The sequence below is a fragment of the Stegodyphus dumicola genome, chromosome 3, assembly GCF_044657685.1.
Source record: "Stegodyphus dumicola isolate Sdum_Otavi_A_Nest chromosome 3, ASM4465768v1".
Taxonomy (NCBI): domain Eukaryota; kingdom Metazoa; phylum Arthropoda; class Arachnida; order Araneae; family Eresidae; genus Stegodyphus; species Stegodyphus dumicola.
In genome coordinates, this window is record NC_140770.1 from 174148754 (window position 1) to 174167836 (window position 19083).

Genomic DNA, 19083 nt, shown 5'->3' on the forward strand with positions numbered 1-19083 from the left:
CCCAGAATTTAAAATGGGCGATATATAAAAATTAATTAAAGAAGCAAAAAAGAACACTGAAGTAGCACAGAGAAAACAGAAGCTTTATTATGATATGAAAGACGGGGAGTAAGTTATAAAGTAGGGGATGAAGTGTTAAAAATTAAGCATTCACTTTCTTCAGCACCAGAGGATAAAACCGCCAAATTTTATCCACTATTTGAAGGACCATATGTCATAGAAAAAGTAACTAAGGCTGTAGTGGTGTTAAAATCCAGGAATGGTGAATCCTGCACCGCAAACGTTCACCAGATAAAACCATTTTATAATCGTAATAAAATGCCAATATTTCAAGATCTTTTGCAGGATCCGGCACGGCAGGCACAAACTCCAGAGGTGGAACAACGACAATCACAAGGGCAAGCCATGAGTAGACAGGAGCAATTGAAAAGAAAGTTCCCCCGTTGCAAAACTGAAGGTAACAAGAAAAAGAAGCCGTTCCACCGACCAGAAAAGAGAGGGCACGACCATCCCCAGAATGAAGAAGGGAAAAGTACGACTAATGCAAAGAGAGCCAGGAGAAATGACAGCAACTATAACCCGGCTCGAAACGGAAGATCTACCCATCGGATAGGAGTCTACGCAGCAAATGTCGAAGAATTGATGAAGGAAGACCAGCTGCAGATGCAAAGAAGCAAGAAACATTTGAACAGCCAGCAACGAGATCCAAGCAGGAACGAGAGAGAGTTGTCCCGGTTCCGCCAAGACCAGCTGCCATCAAACGGCCGAGACCACAGGCAGAGGCTAAAAAGAAGGTCTTCAAGGGTGACCGAACTGGAAGGAAAAGAAAGCTCATAGAGGAAGGAACTGATAGGCGAATCCGGACAAGGAGGAAGATAAACCAAACACTAGTCTTTGCTATCTTCCAGGACTGGGCTCAGAAAAGAATGTCCGAATATCACAAAGATAAGTAAAACTTTATGTTACTTTGCAACCTTAAGTTAATCTTTCATTCTTATTGCAAGTGGGCAGAATTCAAGACGTTTTACCTCATGTGAGGTCTACCTTTATCGCCAAAAAGGCGAGAAATGAGTTGTTACCTATTTTGGTATTATGTTTTTTAATTACTCGCGAGTAAAACTAAAATTAATATATAATAGGAATGTGTAAATACTTGAATATTGTAAAAGTTATTGTATAAAATTTTATTTAAAAGATTCTGGCAAGAAAGAAGTTTTAGTCTGAAAGACTTTTGAAATGTAGTATTTCAATGGAGAAGAATTGGCACTTGCTTGGAAAGAAATAAGTTAACAATGTACTACTAATGTATGTTTTAAAATGCGTAAAATTAACGGAATGTTAATATGTCCTTATATACAATGTGAACTGTTATCTTAATAGTTAAGAAATACTGTGATATGTTAAAAGTGAAAATATTAGAGTAATGCCAAAAATTTTAACTTATTCGTGTGACTGTAAAAAGAGCAAATTATTGTGCATATGTGTTAAAGGTTGAATGAATGTAGTTAGGCTCTCTGATGCTACACTTCAGAGTTAGCCACTTTTCAGAATAGTACCTCAAGGCTTAGAGATGAATATAAGGTGTGTTCTGAGGTCTTGTTATGTTGAATTTTAACACGTTAGTGTTTTGATTGCAGGCGGTAGTGTTGAACACTTGTACATAGACACGCTCGTGTTTGGTGTTTTTCTTTACAACACATGTCAGAGAGCACGGGGAGATAATTAAATAACGTCATGAATGAAATAAGAATGTTTAAAGAGAAATATAAATATTCATGTTACTTGCCATTTGATTGTGTAACATTTCATTAAACTAGTTTTCCTTCCAAATCTCTGGAAGGAACCAGATTTCAACTAAGAAACAAGCCTGTTTATGGATGCAGTACAGATGAAAAATCTTGTCCATGGAGTTGAGATAATGTAAAAACGACTTTTTTTAATGTCTACTTTCTAGTGAGAAATGTTTTGTAAAAGATTGGCCTCGCGTTAGATTCTAGAGCTAAAAGTTTTCAACAAGGTCGTTTTAGACCTCCGTTTCAAACTAATTAACTCTGGCGGGAAGTATGTAAGGATCCTAAGTTTTACTAACGTTTATTTTATTTTCAATCTTTACTATCACTTCTTATTTTCTACTTCCGGCCAGAATTAAAAGCTTTAACTTATTTATGCAAATTTGTCTTGCTAAGGCCAAATACTTAAGTTGTGGCTTTTTGCCAAGCAAGAGAGAGGAAGGAGTTATTAGAAGCAGGCCGCTTGCCATAGTAGTTTTTACTCGTTTGCTAGTTGCCTTCAAGGCCAGAGGTTTAATCCTCTTGATAATTTTAAACGTATCGTAGTTTTAGCAGCTCTCTGTACTACATACGGATTTTTGTTAAATAACGGCCAATCTTGAAGTTACGCACTTGTATATTAATCCAAAGTTAGTTCTAGTTAGAGTTTAGTTAATATTTTTATATTCTTACGTTCAGAAGACAAGTGGTTGGTCTCTGTATTCCTAAGTTCCGGAAATCGTTGTAAAGATAGAAAAATAAAGGGTTTTGTATACCCTTCCTGTGTGTATTGTCTACTTCACAAATTATTGAACATAGCTTGAGTAAGCTCCCTGTTCCGTGTCAGAACAGTTCATGTTTCCAAAGCAAGTAAAGAGGAATACAAGTCCTGATAACTTCTCTACTGGCTTAAATACTTTGAGGGACAGGTATCTAAACTATTGAATGCTATGTACCAGAGCGATATAATTTGATCGTGAAAGGAAAATTCTGAGTTTTTGTATCAGCTACAGTGAAAATGCCAGAATGCGGTTGTAAATTTTCCAATGAAGGAGGTCCTTAAGAATGTGATTACGTTTTATACATACAATTTTTTTTCAACTATTCTTTTACACCTGTAAGTACAACAAATGTTTTGTAACAAAAGAAACTCGGCGAAAAAGTACTTTGGTAAGATAAGCTTTAGCGTAATAAGACCTTAACTGAAAACTATTTACCTCATTCAAGATCGAAGTTGGCTAAAAACTTTTCAAGTTCCTTTTTCTAAAATAGTAATCCAAAACACTATAAAAGTGACAGGAAAATAACACTTCACGAGAACTGTTAAAAATAAGACAGAATTGATGGTGTTAGTATTACCAATAACAAAAGTAGACCTTAAGCTTTAAACGGCACGTCCGAGTAAACAAATCTAACGACTTCTAAAAACCTCTGTTACTGGAGATAATTAAAGCAAATGGCATTATCCCGACCTAAGCAGTGATCAAGCAACGCTCAGAATTACGACGCAAAAAGGCAGTAAAAACGTTGAAAGTGCGAGAACATAAAATCGATTGTCCATAAAGCTTTGGCTATAACCTTCTTCCGGGAGAAAGAAAAATAAAATGGATAACCTAGTAAAATGCTTGGCCTTAGTAAGAGGATTTCTCCTACCATCTATTTCTTTACGCCAAAAGATGGCAGAGTAGGAATTTTTCTTTTGTTAAAGTTCATCTTTATTATGTATCAGAGTAATATTTCATGCAGAATTTTATGCTCGACCTAGTAATGGAAGATTTCCTTGAACAGTTTAGACACTTCCTATTGGATTCACATAGCCATTAATTTAGTTTTATCAAAACATATTTCTAGTGATACCTGTTTGAAAAATGTCTTTTCTTTCTTTAAATTGCTTTTATAGGGTAATGGAAGCAGCGATAAAAATTGTATTTGTTGGATTATTTTGCTTAAAGAAGCAACTTTGGCTTTTCCTTCATATACCAATATATAGCCATGGAATATAAAGACTTTTTTCTGTAACATATTATATTTTTCTCTTAATATAGAAATATTTATTTAAATAGTTAGATACTACTATAACACCCTTATTAATTATACTTCAAAGAGTTATTGAGCACTTTACCTCCATTATTTGAGTCATTTCAAAGGGAAGCTTTTTTATATTTGTATTCTTCCCTGAGTCCTTAATTGATAATTCATTATTGTCATTGTTACTGTGACCTCATTTAAAATAGTGGGTACATATATACTAACGCGGAGATTCGAATTGCAGAGATTCGGCATCGCGCAAACAAGGCAACACCGGCTATGTACCAATAGACAACACCGGCTATACACACTGTGGAAAAAAGAAAAGGGAGGGGCAGTTCTACTGGGCCGATTGACGAAATTCAAATTGCGTGTCATAGCCGTGTCTCGAAAGCGCAACTTAGGATATGTATTAGACTTATATAAAGCATTGTTTTAATATTTGTATTTTGACACAAAATTTGACTTTTTCTGAAATGACATGCCAGTTTTTACCATATTTCGATTCTACGACTCAAATTATGCCAAACTGCCAAGTTTTGTAAAACTCACACGAGACGTTTTTAAAAAATCAGCTCTTAAAGTTTTAGCACCTCCATGTTAATTGAATTTGATATATATTTATTAAAATCTCTTCTTTTATTAAACTTACTTGACTCCTTCTTCCAGAATTCGAAATTTAGGATTAATCCAAATACAATTCGCAGATTTTTATGATTTATTTTAAAAATTTGTATTTTTAAATATTTTTTATAAATTTTTCGAAAAAACTAAATTTACAGATTTACAAATTGCTCCATCAACAACATTTTAAAAAATTGTTTAACTTCATTGCAGCATAATCACGTTGCGAGCGGTGACATCTCTGCAGCTTCTCGTTTCGAAATCTGTGTCTTTTAAAGATTCTTGTTTCCTGAATGATTTTATAGGTCATTGTTTGTCATGCTTTAAAAAGTCTATTATAATTACGTTTACCGCCATCTCTGTTTCTAAAACTACACGGACAGACCCCACACCTCCGTACTAGGCGGGAGGTTGGTAAATAATCAAAAGGTGTATTCATAAACTGCTGGCAATACGATCTATTCCATTGAGGAGACTTTTAATATTTTGAACTCTCTCTTAGCATCCGGCAATTTAGGGTCACCACTGACAGGCTCACGGAGATTGCGAAGAGTGGGGAAGGCTATTCAAGAACCACAGTTCTGACTGTTAAGCTAAGCCACTCGGATGGCCGAAGCCATCACCGTCCGGAAAAGCATTTGGATGTCTTTTTGGTTATAGGAACATTGTTTCGTATTATTGTGCTCCTAGATTATTGTGTTTCGAGTATTATTGTGCTCCCAGTATTATTCTGCTGTTACTTTCATAACATAATACTAACCCTGTATACCCCAGTAGACCAGGGGGGATCATTCTTTGATTAATCAGTTCTGACAATTTTTAGAAACCCCTCACTCATGCTACTGTATTAATGACTGAAATTTTCAACATATCAATTCTACAAAATATACCTTCAGTAGAATACACAATTGTATCCAACTCTTCATTCTACATTTTTATACCGGCAAACCTATCTTTTGAAGTTTCGTTCCAGCACTGAATGTGTACTCAAGTGTATGCTTCTTCGAACTCAGATCTCAGAGAAATTTTGTTGTTGCTCACACGCGTAATTCTGAAATAAAAATACCCAATACTGTTGACATAAATAGAGCACCGTAATTAGAAAAAATATTGACATGTCTCAGTTAAAAATACATTGAAATCTCAGTTCACGGACTTTATTTATTTCTCAAGGCCGTTCGGGATGCGAAATATCCGTAAACAGAAAATATATTCCCCGTAGGAATAAGTGCGAAATGTATTAATTCATACTGGACTTTCAAATGTTTCGACTCAATTAAACGCTAACTCCCGGAACTGATTCCTTTCAGCTGAAGTTTTTGAGATTCCCTGAAACTTTCCTTCTACATAGAAGTAACAATAACATTATAGAATTTAAAAATTCATAATGTTGGGAAATGGTTAAAATTAAACTGCCTTTTGACATGAGAGAATAAATATGCATCGCTTCTAAATTGGGAATCGAACTTTCCTATCACACTTCCAACAAAAGTTTTAATCTTGTTTGGAGAATCATACATTCGCTGGCCCACCAGCAGCCGAGCGGTAAAGACGCTGAACACTGGTAGTTCGGTCTGAGGTTCGAATCCCGCGAACGGGCTGGCTGCATGGGCGTTTTCGTGGTTTTCCCCATGTATAACGTGTATACGAGCCAGTTTCCCTTAGAAATTCCTCCACGAAGGCATCCCTCACTTTAGGCAGATAGCCCTCGTGTGCTTTGCCATAATTAAATAATCCAATCCAATCCGTACATTCGCTCACTCGGTAAAATGAATCAGTTCATGAAGGAATAGTTCATCTCTTTTCCTGGTACGCTTCCAACAACAGCTCTCCGTGAACTGTAAAAGAGCTACCACTCCTTTTTCTGGAATCAACTTATCATTCGCTCAATAGAGTGAATCGGTTCTTGAATCAGTTCCAGAGTGGATCATCTAACTCTATTCGGAGGTACATCCTAATTTATAAAAGCGATCCTCACTTGAAAAAAAGTTTGAGAAATGTTGCCATAAGGTATTTCATGTTAAAATGACATATACTGCATTTGTAAAGTTTCTAAAACCATGGAAAATCTTCCTCAAACCAAGAAGATAATTACCGTTTTATTTCAATATTATATGCAAAATATCATGTTTAATTTCTTTTCACTATTTGTTTGAAAAATCTCAAGTATGTCCGTCATTTGGATCAAACATGCCACCCAGTCATTCGATTTTTGTTTTCTGTCTTGCAGTCACTGCATGAGATATAAAATGAAAACAAATTTCACCTTTTAAAGATTCTCCAAGATAGTTTTCTGAGAAATACCTTTACTGATGTTCAGCTAACATTCAAAAAGAGGAGTGATAGTTTTTTTTTTTTTTTTCAACAACAAGAAAAATTCCTAATTTAATGTTTTCCTTTTTCTATAATTCTTATGAAAGAAGATGAATTAAGAACTAAATCTCTGTCGCTTTCCTTTTCTCGAATTTTGATATTTTAAGATATTTTAACCCATGTAACTATATCATGAGAATCAATAAAAAAAAATATATATCCAAGTAGTGATATCATTCACCACTCTTTTATTCTGGCCATTGTTGAAGAGACTATTAGAGGTTTTCGATTTGGTTTAACTGGAGAAATTCACGTTGTCCTAGGTGAGATTCGAAACAAGGATCTTCCATTTGCTAGCTGTATGTGCTAACCAACAACAGGAAGTGCATTAATTAGTTAAAAATTGATTAACAGGGTCAAGAGTGAACGAAACTGCATTCATTTATATTTGAAAATGCTATAATTAAAAATAGGTTATTTTCGTAATTTTTTGTGAAACACGTGCAAGCGATATGCACAGGAAAATATCGGACTTTAAAGAAAGTTTAACGCCACCACAAATATAGTCTGCGCAAACATTTGGCTTGTTTAATCACATTTTGTCCAAAGAATTTTGGAATTTGAAAGAAAGAGACTTGTTTTAGATCACTGTGTTATGAAATTTGTAAAAAAAAATATCTTTATCATTAAGTACAAGGTGTCTGAAATGGAACTTTGGCGCCACCAAATTAGAACTATCATTTACTACCAGTTCTGTTGAAAAAAGTCAGCTACAGAATGTCACCAAATCACGTGTACAGCTTTAGTTACTAATATTTGTATCATATGACACTGTGAAAGTTTCGTACAGAAGGTTCGAAAAACAAGGACTATGACATTAATGAAGGAGAGCGCTCTGGCCGGCCCTGATGTTGATGAAGTCCACCTGCAAGAACTTATGGAAGAAGATCAGTATGCAACTACTCGAGAACAAGGAGTTAAAAGTTAATGCCATGCCCATTAGTCGCGCTATGAATTGCATAAATCTAACGTACAAGTTCAGTCGCTGCTTGCCGCATGAGCTGACTCAAGCAGGTAAGGACAATGCACTAATCTGCTCGAATATCAACGCAACGACAAAATTCTGGACCGGTTTGTCTCTTGTGATGAAACGTTGATTTACTTCAACAAAACAGACCAAAAAAAAAGGGGTTGGTCTGCGCCCGGTGAGCCGTCGGCAGCGTCACAAAACTCTATTCGACAAACAAAAAGATCATGCTTTGTATCTGGTGGGAATGCCGTGGTATTATCCACAAAGTGTATCTGGAAAAAGGTTAAATCCTCGAGAGTAAAGTGTGCAGCGAGATGCTAGTCCGTGTTGACTTTACTATCAAGAAAAAAAGTCAGACTGAGTTCTGGCACAAAAAGGCAATGTTCCATCACGATAATGGAAGACCACATGTGTTTGCATTCATCAGCTGGGCTTTGTATGGACTCCAATGCGATCGTTCGCTACACCACCCATATAGACTATAGATCGCTCCGTCGAACTTCTACTTTTTTACCTCTACTTCTTTCACACCTACAAGTTGGTGCTATTTTCCATTCTGCACAGCACGTCCGAAATGTGGTTGATCTGTTTTTAGACTCACGGCCACCAAGTTTCTGGCCGAAGGCTTTGAAAAACTACCAAAACGTTGGCAGAAAATCATAGATTTGGGTGGTAATTACTACCCATACTAAAGCTATAGCTTTAATGTTTGTATTCTCTAACTTTATTAAGAACGCTTTTTGGCGGAAAATTTTCCTTACAACCAGATAATTAGCTTCAAATTTTGCAATTTGAATTTGTGCAATTAGGCAAAAACATGGTATTTGAAGGATTAGAAAGTCACTACTTGGAAGGGCTACAGAAAATCTGATTTTAAATACTATATCTTAATACTTAATTTCATTCAAGTGGAACTCAATTAGGGGACGCATGAAATGCCATATCCTTTATTATGTTTATTACACATTTACTTAATATCGAAATATTACAAAATGATTGCATGTTTAATTGTCTGAGCATGAGAAGTGTTATTAGCGCAGAATGCGTTCAATGTGTGAGCCATTTCCTTTCGCAACCGCAAACGAATCTGCACGTTTGCCACAAACCTTCCAGTTTATGTCTTTCAAAACTGCATTGTATAGCTCCACGATAGAGTTCTGACTGCGCTATATTTGCAGACTTCCTTGCAAGTAACTGTAAAAAATTCCCTTAAAAAGAATACATATATTTTCAGATTACAATTTTTTAAAAATTTTTAGAGTCTGACGTTTAAATTAAACGTGTTTTAATTCGATGGACAGAGGAAGTTAAAACAATGTCACAAATAGTTTCTGTTGAGTAATACAATTGTGAACTTTTGATTTGCTTCGAAATTAAGAATATTCTTTTCGACTCCTAATCAATGCTTCAGTGATTTTGGACCGCAGGAAATGCCTCATCGATTCTCCAGAATCGATATCGATCACTTAGGGTATCTAGGTGGATTTTACATCAGCAAAACTGAAATTCTGTAATCGAATTTAAAATAGCTCCCCATTTTCCCCTTGATTTTCACGTTGTAATTTTAACAATTCGTAAAAAAAGTATTATTTTTTACGTATTGTTTCGTTTTAACAAATAAATTTAACTAAAAATATACCATTCTGTTTTATTTATGGCCATAATCAAACTTCCAGCCATTCTTTAATTACTTTCATCCAATATATCCTTTTTCTTTTAAAAAGAGATTGATTAATTAATTCTGACACACATGTATACGTATGCAGTTATACTAGTTTAACAATTTCAGGATTTAAATTTATATATATATATATGTATAAAGTAAGAAATTTAGAATCAATTGTACACAAAGACCAAAAAATTGAAATTCGTAAGTAATAAATTTAAAAAAATCCTATAAATGCAGAAAAGAATTTAATAAATGTTAAAACTGTATACATCATCCTAAAAGCAATGATTATTATAACCATGAACTGGGTTGTATTAACACTTTGCGAAGTTTAACATATTGTTGCGTTCTACGAGTTCGTGGATTTGGAGTAATTGATGACAACACTTGTTCGTGGATTTGGAGCAAATGATGACAAGAAACTATTTGTGACATTGTTTTAACTTCCTCTATCCATCGAATTAAAACATGTTTAATTTAAACGTCAGAATCTAAAAATTTAAAAAAAAAAATTGTTATCTGAAAATATATGTATTCTTTTTAAGGGAATTTTTTACAGTTACTTGCAAGGAAGTCTGCAAATATAGCGCAGTCAGAACTCTATCGTGGAGCTATACAGTGCAGTTTTGAAAGACATAAACTGGAAGGTTTGTGGCAAACGTGCTGATTCGTTTGCGGTTGCGAAAGGAAATGGCTCACACATTGAACGCATTCTGCGCTAATAAGAGTTATTCAAGAGTCAAAACGCAGTTTGTTCGCCAGTGTTACGCAGAACAGCTCCAAAGACACGTTTACAGTCGTCGAAAAACTACGATTACTGAAACAATCAGAAATACAGCCTTCAGATTATAACGCCAAAGAAAGCTTCATGGCAAAGCACTAAAGTACAGCTCCCGACTCAGCCAATCGCTTTCAAGCTAATCTCTGAACTCACACTACTACTACACGTACAGGTAGGGTATATATAGCTTTAACCTACCTTCGATAATATTGTCGAGAAAATTGCTAGGAATGCGTTCTAGAATGTTCTGTCTCTGTCTATAGTATATCGCGAATTTTGTCACCAAATATTGCTAAATGAGCGATTTCGCCCCAAATCTGGAAACTCTGGCTTTCCTGCCATTTTCTGGCAACCCTAACATCGCTTTACGGGGAAGCTATATTTGTATGCAACCAATATTATTCTAATTCAGACTTAGTATCTAGGAGGTACTGATTTAAGGATATAATTTATAAGAAAATTAACCATTGAATTTTCTTGTTCTTGATAAATAGGATTAAAATATTTTATACTTTATTTATAGTTATAGGGAGATTCAGTTGAAGAAGTTTTAATTGAATAATTTTTCATACTCACTGCATTCTTTGCACGTAATACATTCGAAAACTATAATGGGAAAAAATTAAATATAAACTGATTTGCTCTTCATTTTATTAGACAAACTGTAGTCAGAGATCATGCTGATACGTAAAACTACCATTATACCTAAAGAGACGGTCATATAAATAACAAGTTTATGTCTTAAGCTAATCAACAAAGTACACCTATTAATTCCCCTGAGTTTTGGTGATCTAGAATGGTATTATATGGTATCTAATAAAACTCAACATATGCTTTAAAGCTATTCTCATAAAATCTGTATTCCTAAATCCAGCAAAATATCATCATCTCTGTATGTTAACATCTTCTATAAGATCCTTTAAGGGTCTTGATAATTTTCCATTGGCATTTAAAATCTCACTGGATGTAACTTCCCCAGCAGAAATAACATTGTTACTAAGAAAGGATATAAACGTCAAACTTTGGTTTCAGAGAGAAATATTATTCAAAATTCATATCCAAGGAGAAAATGGGATCTTTTGAATGTCGCAAGAGTAAGAATTTTAATATAAAAGAAATCTTCGAAGTTAAAGGATAGTAGCTCAATCATTAAAATGCTCAATGTCAAAGTTCAGCAAAGTGATTAACGCTGATTTGAATCTTTTAAAGGCGCAAAAAGCGTAATCTGCATCACCTTTCTCCACGAAATATCGACAAAAGCAGAACACGACAACTGCAGAATTCTTTAACAGAAACAATTATTCGAACAAAAGTAGGAAAATATTGTGACAGTAGATGAATCTTGGATATATTTAAATAACCGCAATAAAATAGATCCATTTATTATCACCAAATAAAAGAAAAAAATCTTAGAACATAGTTAAAAGAATCTAAAGAAAGTTTTGCAAAGGGATCTGTGATTGTTGTTTTGATATAACGACAAATAAAATTTAAAAAAAGTGCAGAAAACTGTGAAGGTCAACACCATAGATTATCAGGAGCATATTTTATACCCAATTTTTCAAATATGATATACCTTCTCTTTACCCACAGTGCCATCAATCAGTAGCGCTGCATCAAGACAAAGCATCACGTCAAAATCCACTGCTAGTTTCTGTAAAAAATGGAGCAAGAAACGTGTATCAAGGCCATATCCTTCCCTCATTAATATTAAATCGTCTTGTATATCGTCTGGATATTTGTGCTGTTGAACTTTTAAAAAGTAGACCGTCCAGACGTCCACCTATAACCCTCCATGGACTTTGGAGAGTTATTCAAGACGAATGGGATAAATAAACTCTTCCGATACTACAAAAGACTTTGTTGTCTTCAAAATTGCGGCGTAGAAAGATACTCAAGAATAAGGGTTATCAAATGGAATATTTAAAGCACAAAAACTTTAGGCAAAATACTTCTGTAAATACAATGAAAATTGTCTAACAAATGTGCGAAAAATGTCCCTTTAAATCCATTTTACAATATGTTTTAGAACAAAGAGTCTTTTATTCTGTCTACAGATGTCATAAAAAATTTATCCAAATGGATTCGGTAATAGTCAAAAGGGATATTTTCTTTAAAATATGATACCTGAAATTTTCGCGATTACAATGTAGAATTATTCAGATTTTTTTGAAGCAGGAAAGATGAAAAATGAGCAAACGCCTTCGCCGGGAATCGAACCACGGATCTCTGGAATACGCGCCTTGAGAAAGAAAAACTGTTGCCATGAGTACCATAGGGACTGATTTGTAGGGATGTGTTCTGTGGGTGGTGGTCACTGACATTAACCACCAGAAGTGGTCACTTTTTTCACGCGTCTTGGACAAATATGTGTAATTGTCACAAATAATTTCATTGTAACATCTGATATAGTAGATAAAACAAGAGTTTTGCTGAAACAGTTAATTGCAATTTCCCGCCCTTCAAAGAGTTAAAATCTCTTTGTACGAGAGTGGTTTTCAACGTCGAAGTCCTTAACCGTTAGATTGGTCATAATGGTTAAGAAAACAGAGCTCTAGCTCTTTTCGCTGACCTCCACGTTCACCTGGTCTAAAGCCTAGAATTTTTCCTTTGGGGCTTTATAAAGATCGTGTCTATGTTTCGCGGCTACCTGATGATTTGCTAGAGTTGAGACATAGAAGTGAAAAGGTTATTTCTTCCATTCCTTTGGATTTGTTACTCAAAGTGTGGAAAGAATTGGACTATAGGTTGGATGTATACCGTATAAATAAAGGTGCACATATTGAACGTTTGCATAAAAAACTAGGTCAGTTTACCTTCAGTTCGATGAAACATTTGTTGTAAATAGTCTTAATTGAACTCTTATAATATACCATTAAAAACCTGGACATTCGTTTATGGATACCCTGTATTATCAAAGAATTATCGAATAATTTTTTAACTGAAGTAAAGTGGCCAAATAAAGTCAAATAGATTATAAAAATTAACAAGTATCAGAAAAAGCCGCCAATTAAGGGATTATGTCACCCAACAGCTTGTTTTCGATTTTAGTCAGCCACTGAAAATTAGGCAAGAAGGCAACTTTAGTCTGGCTTAGATTTCAATTAATTCTTCCAATTTTGAGGATGATCAGGCACAGATCTGCCTTCTTAAGGAGGGGTAAAATATGAAAGCTTTCAGATTTCATATTACGCCCAAAATGGCATTTTTTTACGTTTTGTTTGTTGCCTTTACTTATTAAATATCACGTTCTTCGCACTTAAATCATAAAATTCAATCCAACAGCAATATCACAAAATAATTTCAAATTGAGCATATCTTTAGAATTTCCAATACTCAGTCTCGTGCGCTGGATATAAAAATGTTTCTTTTCCACACAGTGTTGCCATTGCTGGCTTTGAAATTGTTGGGTTTCTTGACCAAAATCCCATAAACGCTTTACAAATTATGAAATAGATAATAAAACAAATTCCATATTCAAAATTTGTGCTTCCAGATACCATATTCGGGTGGAGACGTACGTTGTTTAAAAATTGATGGCTCTATGTACCGTTGTTTTATCACAATGCGAGAAACATAAATACATTTATGCATATTCTTCATTATTTAATTTTTTAAATAAAATACAGGGCTCTTATATTTGGTGGTAACAACTACAAAAGTCATTCACCGTTTATAGTAAATCGACGGAAAATGCCAAACCCTTTTGAGCTAACGCTTTTTTGGGCTAAAAGTTTTGCAGGTTTTTCTTCCCTTCAGATCCTTAAAATAACACTGAAACATCTACTCTAAAATAAGGTATTAAGAGCGGCCTCCCGTGTATTAAGATTAGAGATATAGCATCGATCAGATAGTTTCTAGAAATGTTATGAATAATTTATAAATTAACTATTGCGTTTGTGACATCAACGGTTCATTATAGTTTTGCATTTTCCTCATTAGAATTCTGTAAAAGTACTTATTTATGAGTTACTAGTTATATTTGTATTAAATTAGCCAAATTCCATTGCTATTTTGAAGGATATTTTCTCGTCGCTTAATATTACCTGCCCGTTAAGGTTATCAAAATAACAGGAAACAAAAGTGGCCACATTTATGACCAGTTTCAGCAGTTTAAAAATGATTTTTTGGCTAATTTTTAAATTTTGTATTGGCGTGTTTCTGTTTTCTAAACGTTTTCCAAAATACTTCAAAAAAGGATATTATATAGCTAATAATACAGAGCATTTCCTTCCGCCTCCCCTCTGTGAATTGTTTAAAATCTTAAAATGGCAATAAAAACTTCATTTTGACTATGATGTATTTCTCAATTTTTGTTTCTTAACTTCTTAGTTGTTTATAAAATAAAAATATCATGCATAAGTATTTTGAAAAGTGTTTGACTGCTGCAGATGCAAATTTGTTAGCATGTATGTTTAAAAGCAAATTTCAAAATAAATCCTATGCTAAAAGAAAAATATTTGTTTACTTTATGACAAGTTATTTATCTTATCCCTCATAAAAACTTAAATAATCAAAAGCAACGGTGTTCTCATGAATTCATCATGTCTTTGTTAAGTATGTTTATTTTATAATGTTGCCAAAAAGTGTTCTGTAATATATTCTTAAGTGACTGCGAATATAAAAATTTTCTTCTCTCGTTTTACCAGGTTGTCATGACAACTAAAGCTGTGACAGACGTTGGAGCCGTTGCCATGCGCAGGGAAGCAAATACAAGCAGGTAAGGTTTTGGTTTCCAAATAAAGTTCTGCACACTTCAGAAAATCTAATTTAGGCAGGGCTAAATCTCACACTTGAGGGCGTAAAAGCGAAAATGGCGGAAGAAATAAGTGCCAACTGACGCAATAGATGTGGAACGTTGATAAAGTTATAACGTCCGAAAGATTGACCGCTAATGGAAAGCGAGAAACGCACTTCGATTAATGTGCAGTGTCGATGTCTTGCCGACGCATAATGCACTCAAGCCTTTTCGAATTACCTTCTTAAATTATACAGTGATAGAATTACTTCATTTCAGCTGGCAATGCTTGTGCCACCTTATCGAAAGTTCCAGTACGCTAATTAAAGCAAAGCTGAAGAACTTCTTTGAGATGCATTACACTTTTATGAGCATTAGAACTTCGATTTAAGTATCTGACAGTGTAAACTCTTTATAAAATATTATAATATTCTCGTTTACGAACTTTCATTATGTATTTTTCATTACAGATGAATACGGTATTCTCTTCCCTTTCGTTACTAGTTTTATCGTCCGAAAATTGAGAGAATGATCCGAATAATTTAATTTTCAAAGTGCGCGGTTATAGTTAGAGCATAACAAATAAAAAGTAATCGTGGATAAATTACAGGTAACTATCATAATAGTATTTCTTTAAAAGAAACCTACATTCCAGTAAGAATACACAGAATTATTAGCATTGTAATATCTAATGAGGTATCTTCATTTGTACTTCTCTGAAATCTCGCCAGCTATTACTGTTATCGCTGCTACATCTTAGGCCGGCCCCAAATTATCCACACATAGTTAAGAGAAGGTGAATGGTCAGCTAAATCGGCGAAATCACAGACTGAATATCAGTTTGTGTTTGCTTCGCTGTAGTTTGAGAGAGTTTGCCTTTTATTAGTAAGACAAGACTTTATTACTACGTGGGCGAATCCATTTTAAAATTTAAGAAAGCTCGTTCTCTGAATGCACTGAGGAAAGGAGAAATTAAGACTTTTTTTTAAATTTTATTTTCGGAATCTGCCTCATCCTTTAAATTTTCAGAACCTAAATTTTGAGAACCTGAGAAAGACTAGAGGAAAAATTAGAGAGGGAGGGAAATGCTCGAGAAAATACGATATATGAATAACGGAATTCTGTAATTAGAAAATTTAAAGTTTATTTGCTATATCATTTAACTGCAGAAAAGCACAGTAACATTTTTCTGAAAGTATATTGTATATTGTCGAACTCGCCAATAGAGAACTCGCCGAACTGGAGATTAAGGAAGCTGTTTTTCTCGTCGATACCAAATCTAGGAGCTGGGTATGAAAATGAGAGTCAGATAGCATTATAATGACTTTTTTTAGGTTTATTATAAATAGTTTTTTTTATAAATTATAAATGTATTTTAGCAAGAGAATAAGGGTTTCATGCCTTTAACTTCGCAATCATGATTTTCGTAATAGTGGTATTGCAAACATTGTACAATGAAAAGCGAAAGGGTCTAACTCATGGTTTAGGCTAACTTAAACTCACTGATACTGTTCAAGTTCTCTTATAAATATACTTCTTTAATGCCAGTTTTAACTTAACTACTTCATAATTAGGATGTTTATTTTTAAAATTTTTAAAGTACGTGCTTTTTGTTTCGAATGCTGATTTAATTTACGCAATCAAATGAATTTATAGGATGTTTCTATTAATTAAATCATGCTTTATTCTTCTTTCCTGGATTTATTGAAGTATCCTTGGATTAATTATAATTCTTAATTAACTGTGGATGACGTCGCCTGTATTACGCCTTTGATTGGGAGTTTACTGGACAGAATAAAAGTAACTTAAGTTAATAATCTCTGCAAATTTTAGACTAAAGGTAGGAAACATCTGGTTTTCTTCTTATTATAGATATTAAAATATTTGACTAAATTCATAATATGTGAGAAGTCTTTCCAATTAATTAAATACATGCATTAAACACCCACCCCTCAAATTTTATTTTTCAGTTATGATGTGGGTTATCATCTTTAGTTTAAAATGATTGTAAAAACAACAAACACACAAGAATAGTGAAATCTTTACTTTATCCCACTATTTGTGAGTTGTTGTTGAGTCATCTTGTGATATCACACTAGCCGCGTGGAGTTACGCTGCAGTTCACGGGTGGCGGGAGGCTTAGTCAGGGGAATATTTCTAAACGTTTGCTACATGGTCCTTCTGCAACAACTGGAACGTCGAAAGTGAACTCCCCGCATGGTGCTAAGGATACTTCTGGATAAAAAAATCTCCCTGAAATTTTAATACAATCTGCTATAACTGCTGTTAACAAACGAATTTTTCTTTCCGTTTTTGGATTTTCCATAAACAAGTTTGTTTTATTTCGAGAAACACTTTTCGAACAGCTGCAAAGCAAGAGTTCGCATTTTTGAAGTTAATTTTTTTTGTCTTGAGTGTTATTACATTGGCTACTATGTAAGAATTTACTCCTGCGTTTCAGCGTGCCTTTGTTATGTAACTAGAAACACGTACGTCTTGCATTTGAAAAGTTCCAGAACTCGAATCTCGGAAAGTGCATTGCTGGTTTTCGTGTTTGCGCACTGACAAGTAACTGATGACTCTAAAATTAAGCATGTACATAGCCTCTTGAAAATATATAGTTTATCTGCGTGAAATTTGCAAGCGAAGAAACAAAATGATTTGTTTCTAACGCAATAAAACGTAAGAATGCTTTGCTAATTGGAATTTCTACCCGTGGGAGCTATAAAAATTATTTAAAAAAGATTTAAATTTAAATTCTATTTTTTAAAACACTCTCATCATAGACTGTTCAGACGGTTTTCATAAAGTTCTGCAGTTATTTAAAGAAAACTCTTCAGCTAGAACTCTTCCCCAGTCTGAAAATACTCAGGTTACTTAAAAAACCTTTAGCACGAAATGATTTCTTCTATAAAGCTAAAAGACCTTCGATTAGCTTACAGTTTTTATAAACGTTCTGGGACTGTATGGTTTTAGATTAATTTTCCATTTTGAAATTTCGTGTTCCATTTTAAAATTCCTAATGCACATATAGTATTAATGAAGACTGCAGATTTTCAGTTCATAGTTATGATACTACATTAAACTTGAAGCTTTTGAGTATCACAAAAATTACTTTTCACTATACCTGACTCCTAACAGGTATCAAAAGAATTTCTTGTCACGTGAAGAAGTGCAGTATAATTTGTAAGGTTCTTAAGTTAAACTACCTAACTATTATGATTTTGATCTTTATTTTAACTTTTTGCGTATTCCTAACCAGAATGCTTGTAGTGTATTTAAGCTGAGGGTTTTGAATCTTGCGTGCGAGAGAGAGTTTTCTGGGTTTCATTTAGCGTTGTTAGAATTCTGACAATTCTAGCTAAATTTCTTATCTCGGCTTTACTTTCTCTCGTAAACTGATGCTTTAAATCTTTCGCAAGATACAGGCCAAAATTTGTTCCTCTCAAATATCTGAAAGCGCCGCATATAGGAATTTTTGTTCGACTATATTTAATTCCCCCAACTTACTTAAGTGAAGCGATTACTTCTCTCTTCGGGATCTTTGTGCTGTTTCTCCCACTGTATACAGTTTCTCGTTAGGACAGGATTTCGACTCGCAGCATCAATAACTGAAAGAGGAAGAGACAAGGTGCATTCAAATAAGGGAGCTACTTTGGGTCGCTTATGATTGTCATGTCAATAAACAAGTTCCGAAACCAATGATTCACGTAATAACGTAATGGCAAAAATCGTGAGGTAGAAAATGGACGCAGGAGTTCGGCCAGACCTGCCAATTTCTCAATGCAAGGACTTTTCGAGCAACTTTAATGTAAAAGTGTTAAACTTACTTGCCGGTAAATTAATTTGGGCCACTTCGTAGCTCAGTTATTTAACTTTGTAGTTTTAGACCACCGATTAACTTAAATTCACTTGACTGTTATTAATTTCCTTTGCATCGCCACAAGTGGTGGTTATTTGTAGCACGAGCCGTGGGCTGTATTTTTTTAAAGTTCAGTTTGATGAAAAGGTGTTTAAACTTTTGAAAGTCTCTGTTATACTATTTCAGACATAGCGATAATGCTGCTTATCTAGTAGGATTGTAGGACTAAAAGTTCAAGTATCAGGTTAAGTACATTGCGATTTAAAAAA

General features: G+C 34.2%; 1 protein-coding gene across 5 annotated transcripts in view; it reads left to right on the plus strand.

The window, feature by feature from the left end:
- Positions 1–19083, plus strand: part of LOC118199010 (neprilysin-1-like) — a 366463-nt gene that overhangs the window by 155440 nt on the left and 191940 nt on the right. For 4 of the 5 annotated variants that reach the window (XM_085813638.1, XM_085813641.1, XM_085813637.1 and 1 more), the window contains exon 2: positions 14864–14934. The exons of the other annotated variant lie outside the window; for it this stretch is intronic. In XM_085813638.1, the coding sequence (XP_085669764.1) occupies positions 14870–14934 (65 nt within the window). In that variant the 5' untranslated portion in view covers positions 14864–14869. The remainder of the gene's footprint in view (positions 1–14863; positions 14935–19083) is intronic. 5 annotated transcript variants of the gene reach the window in all.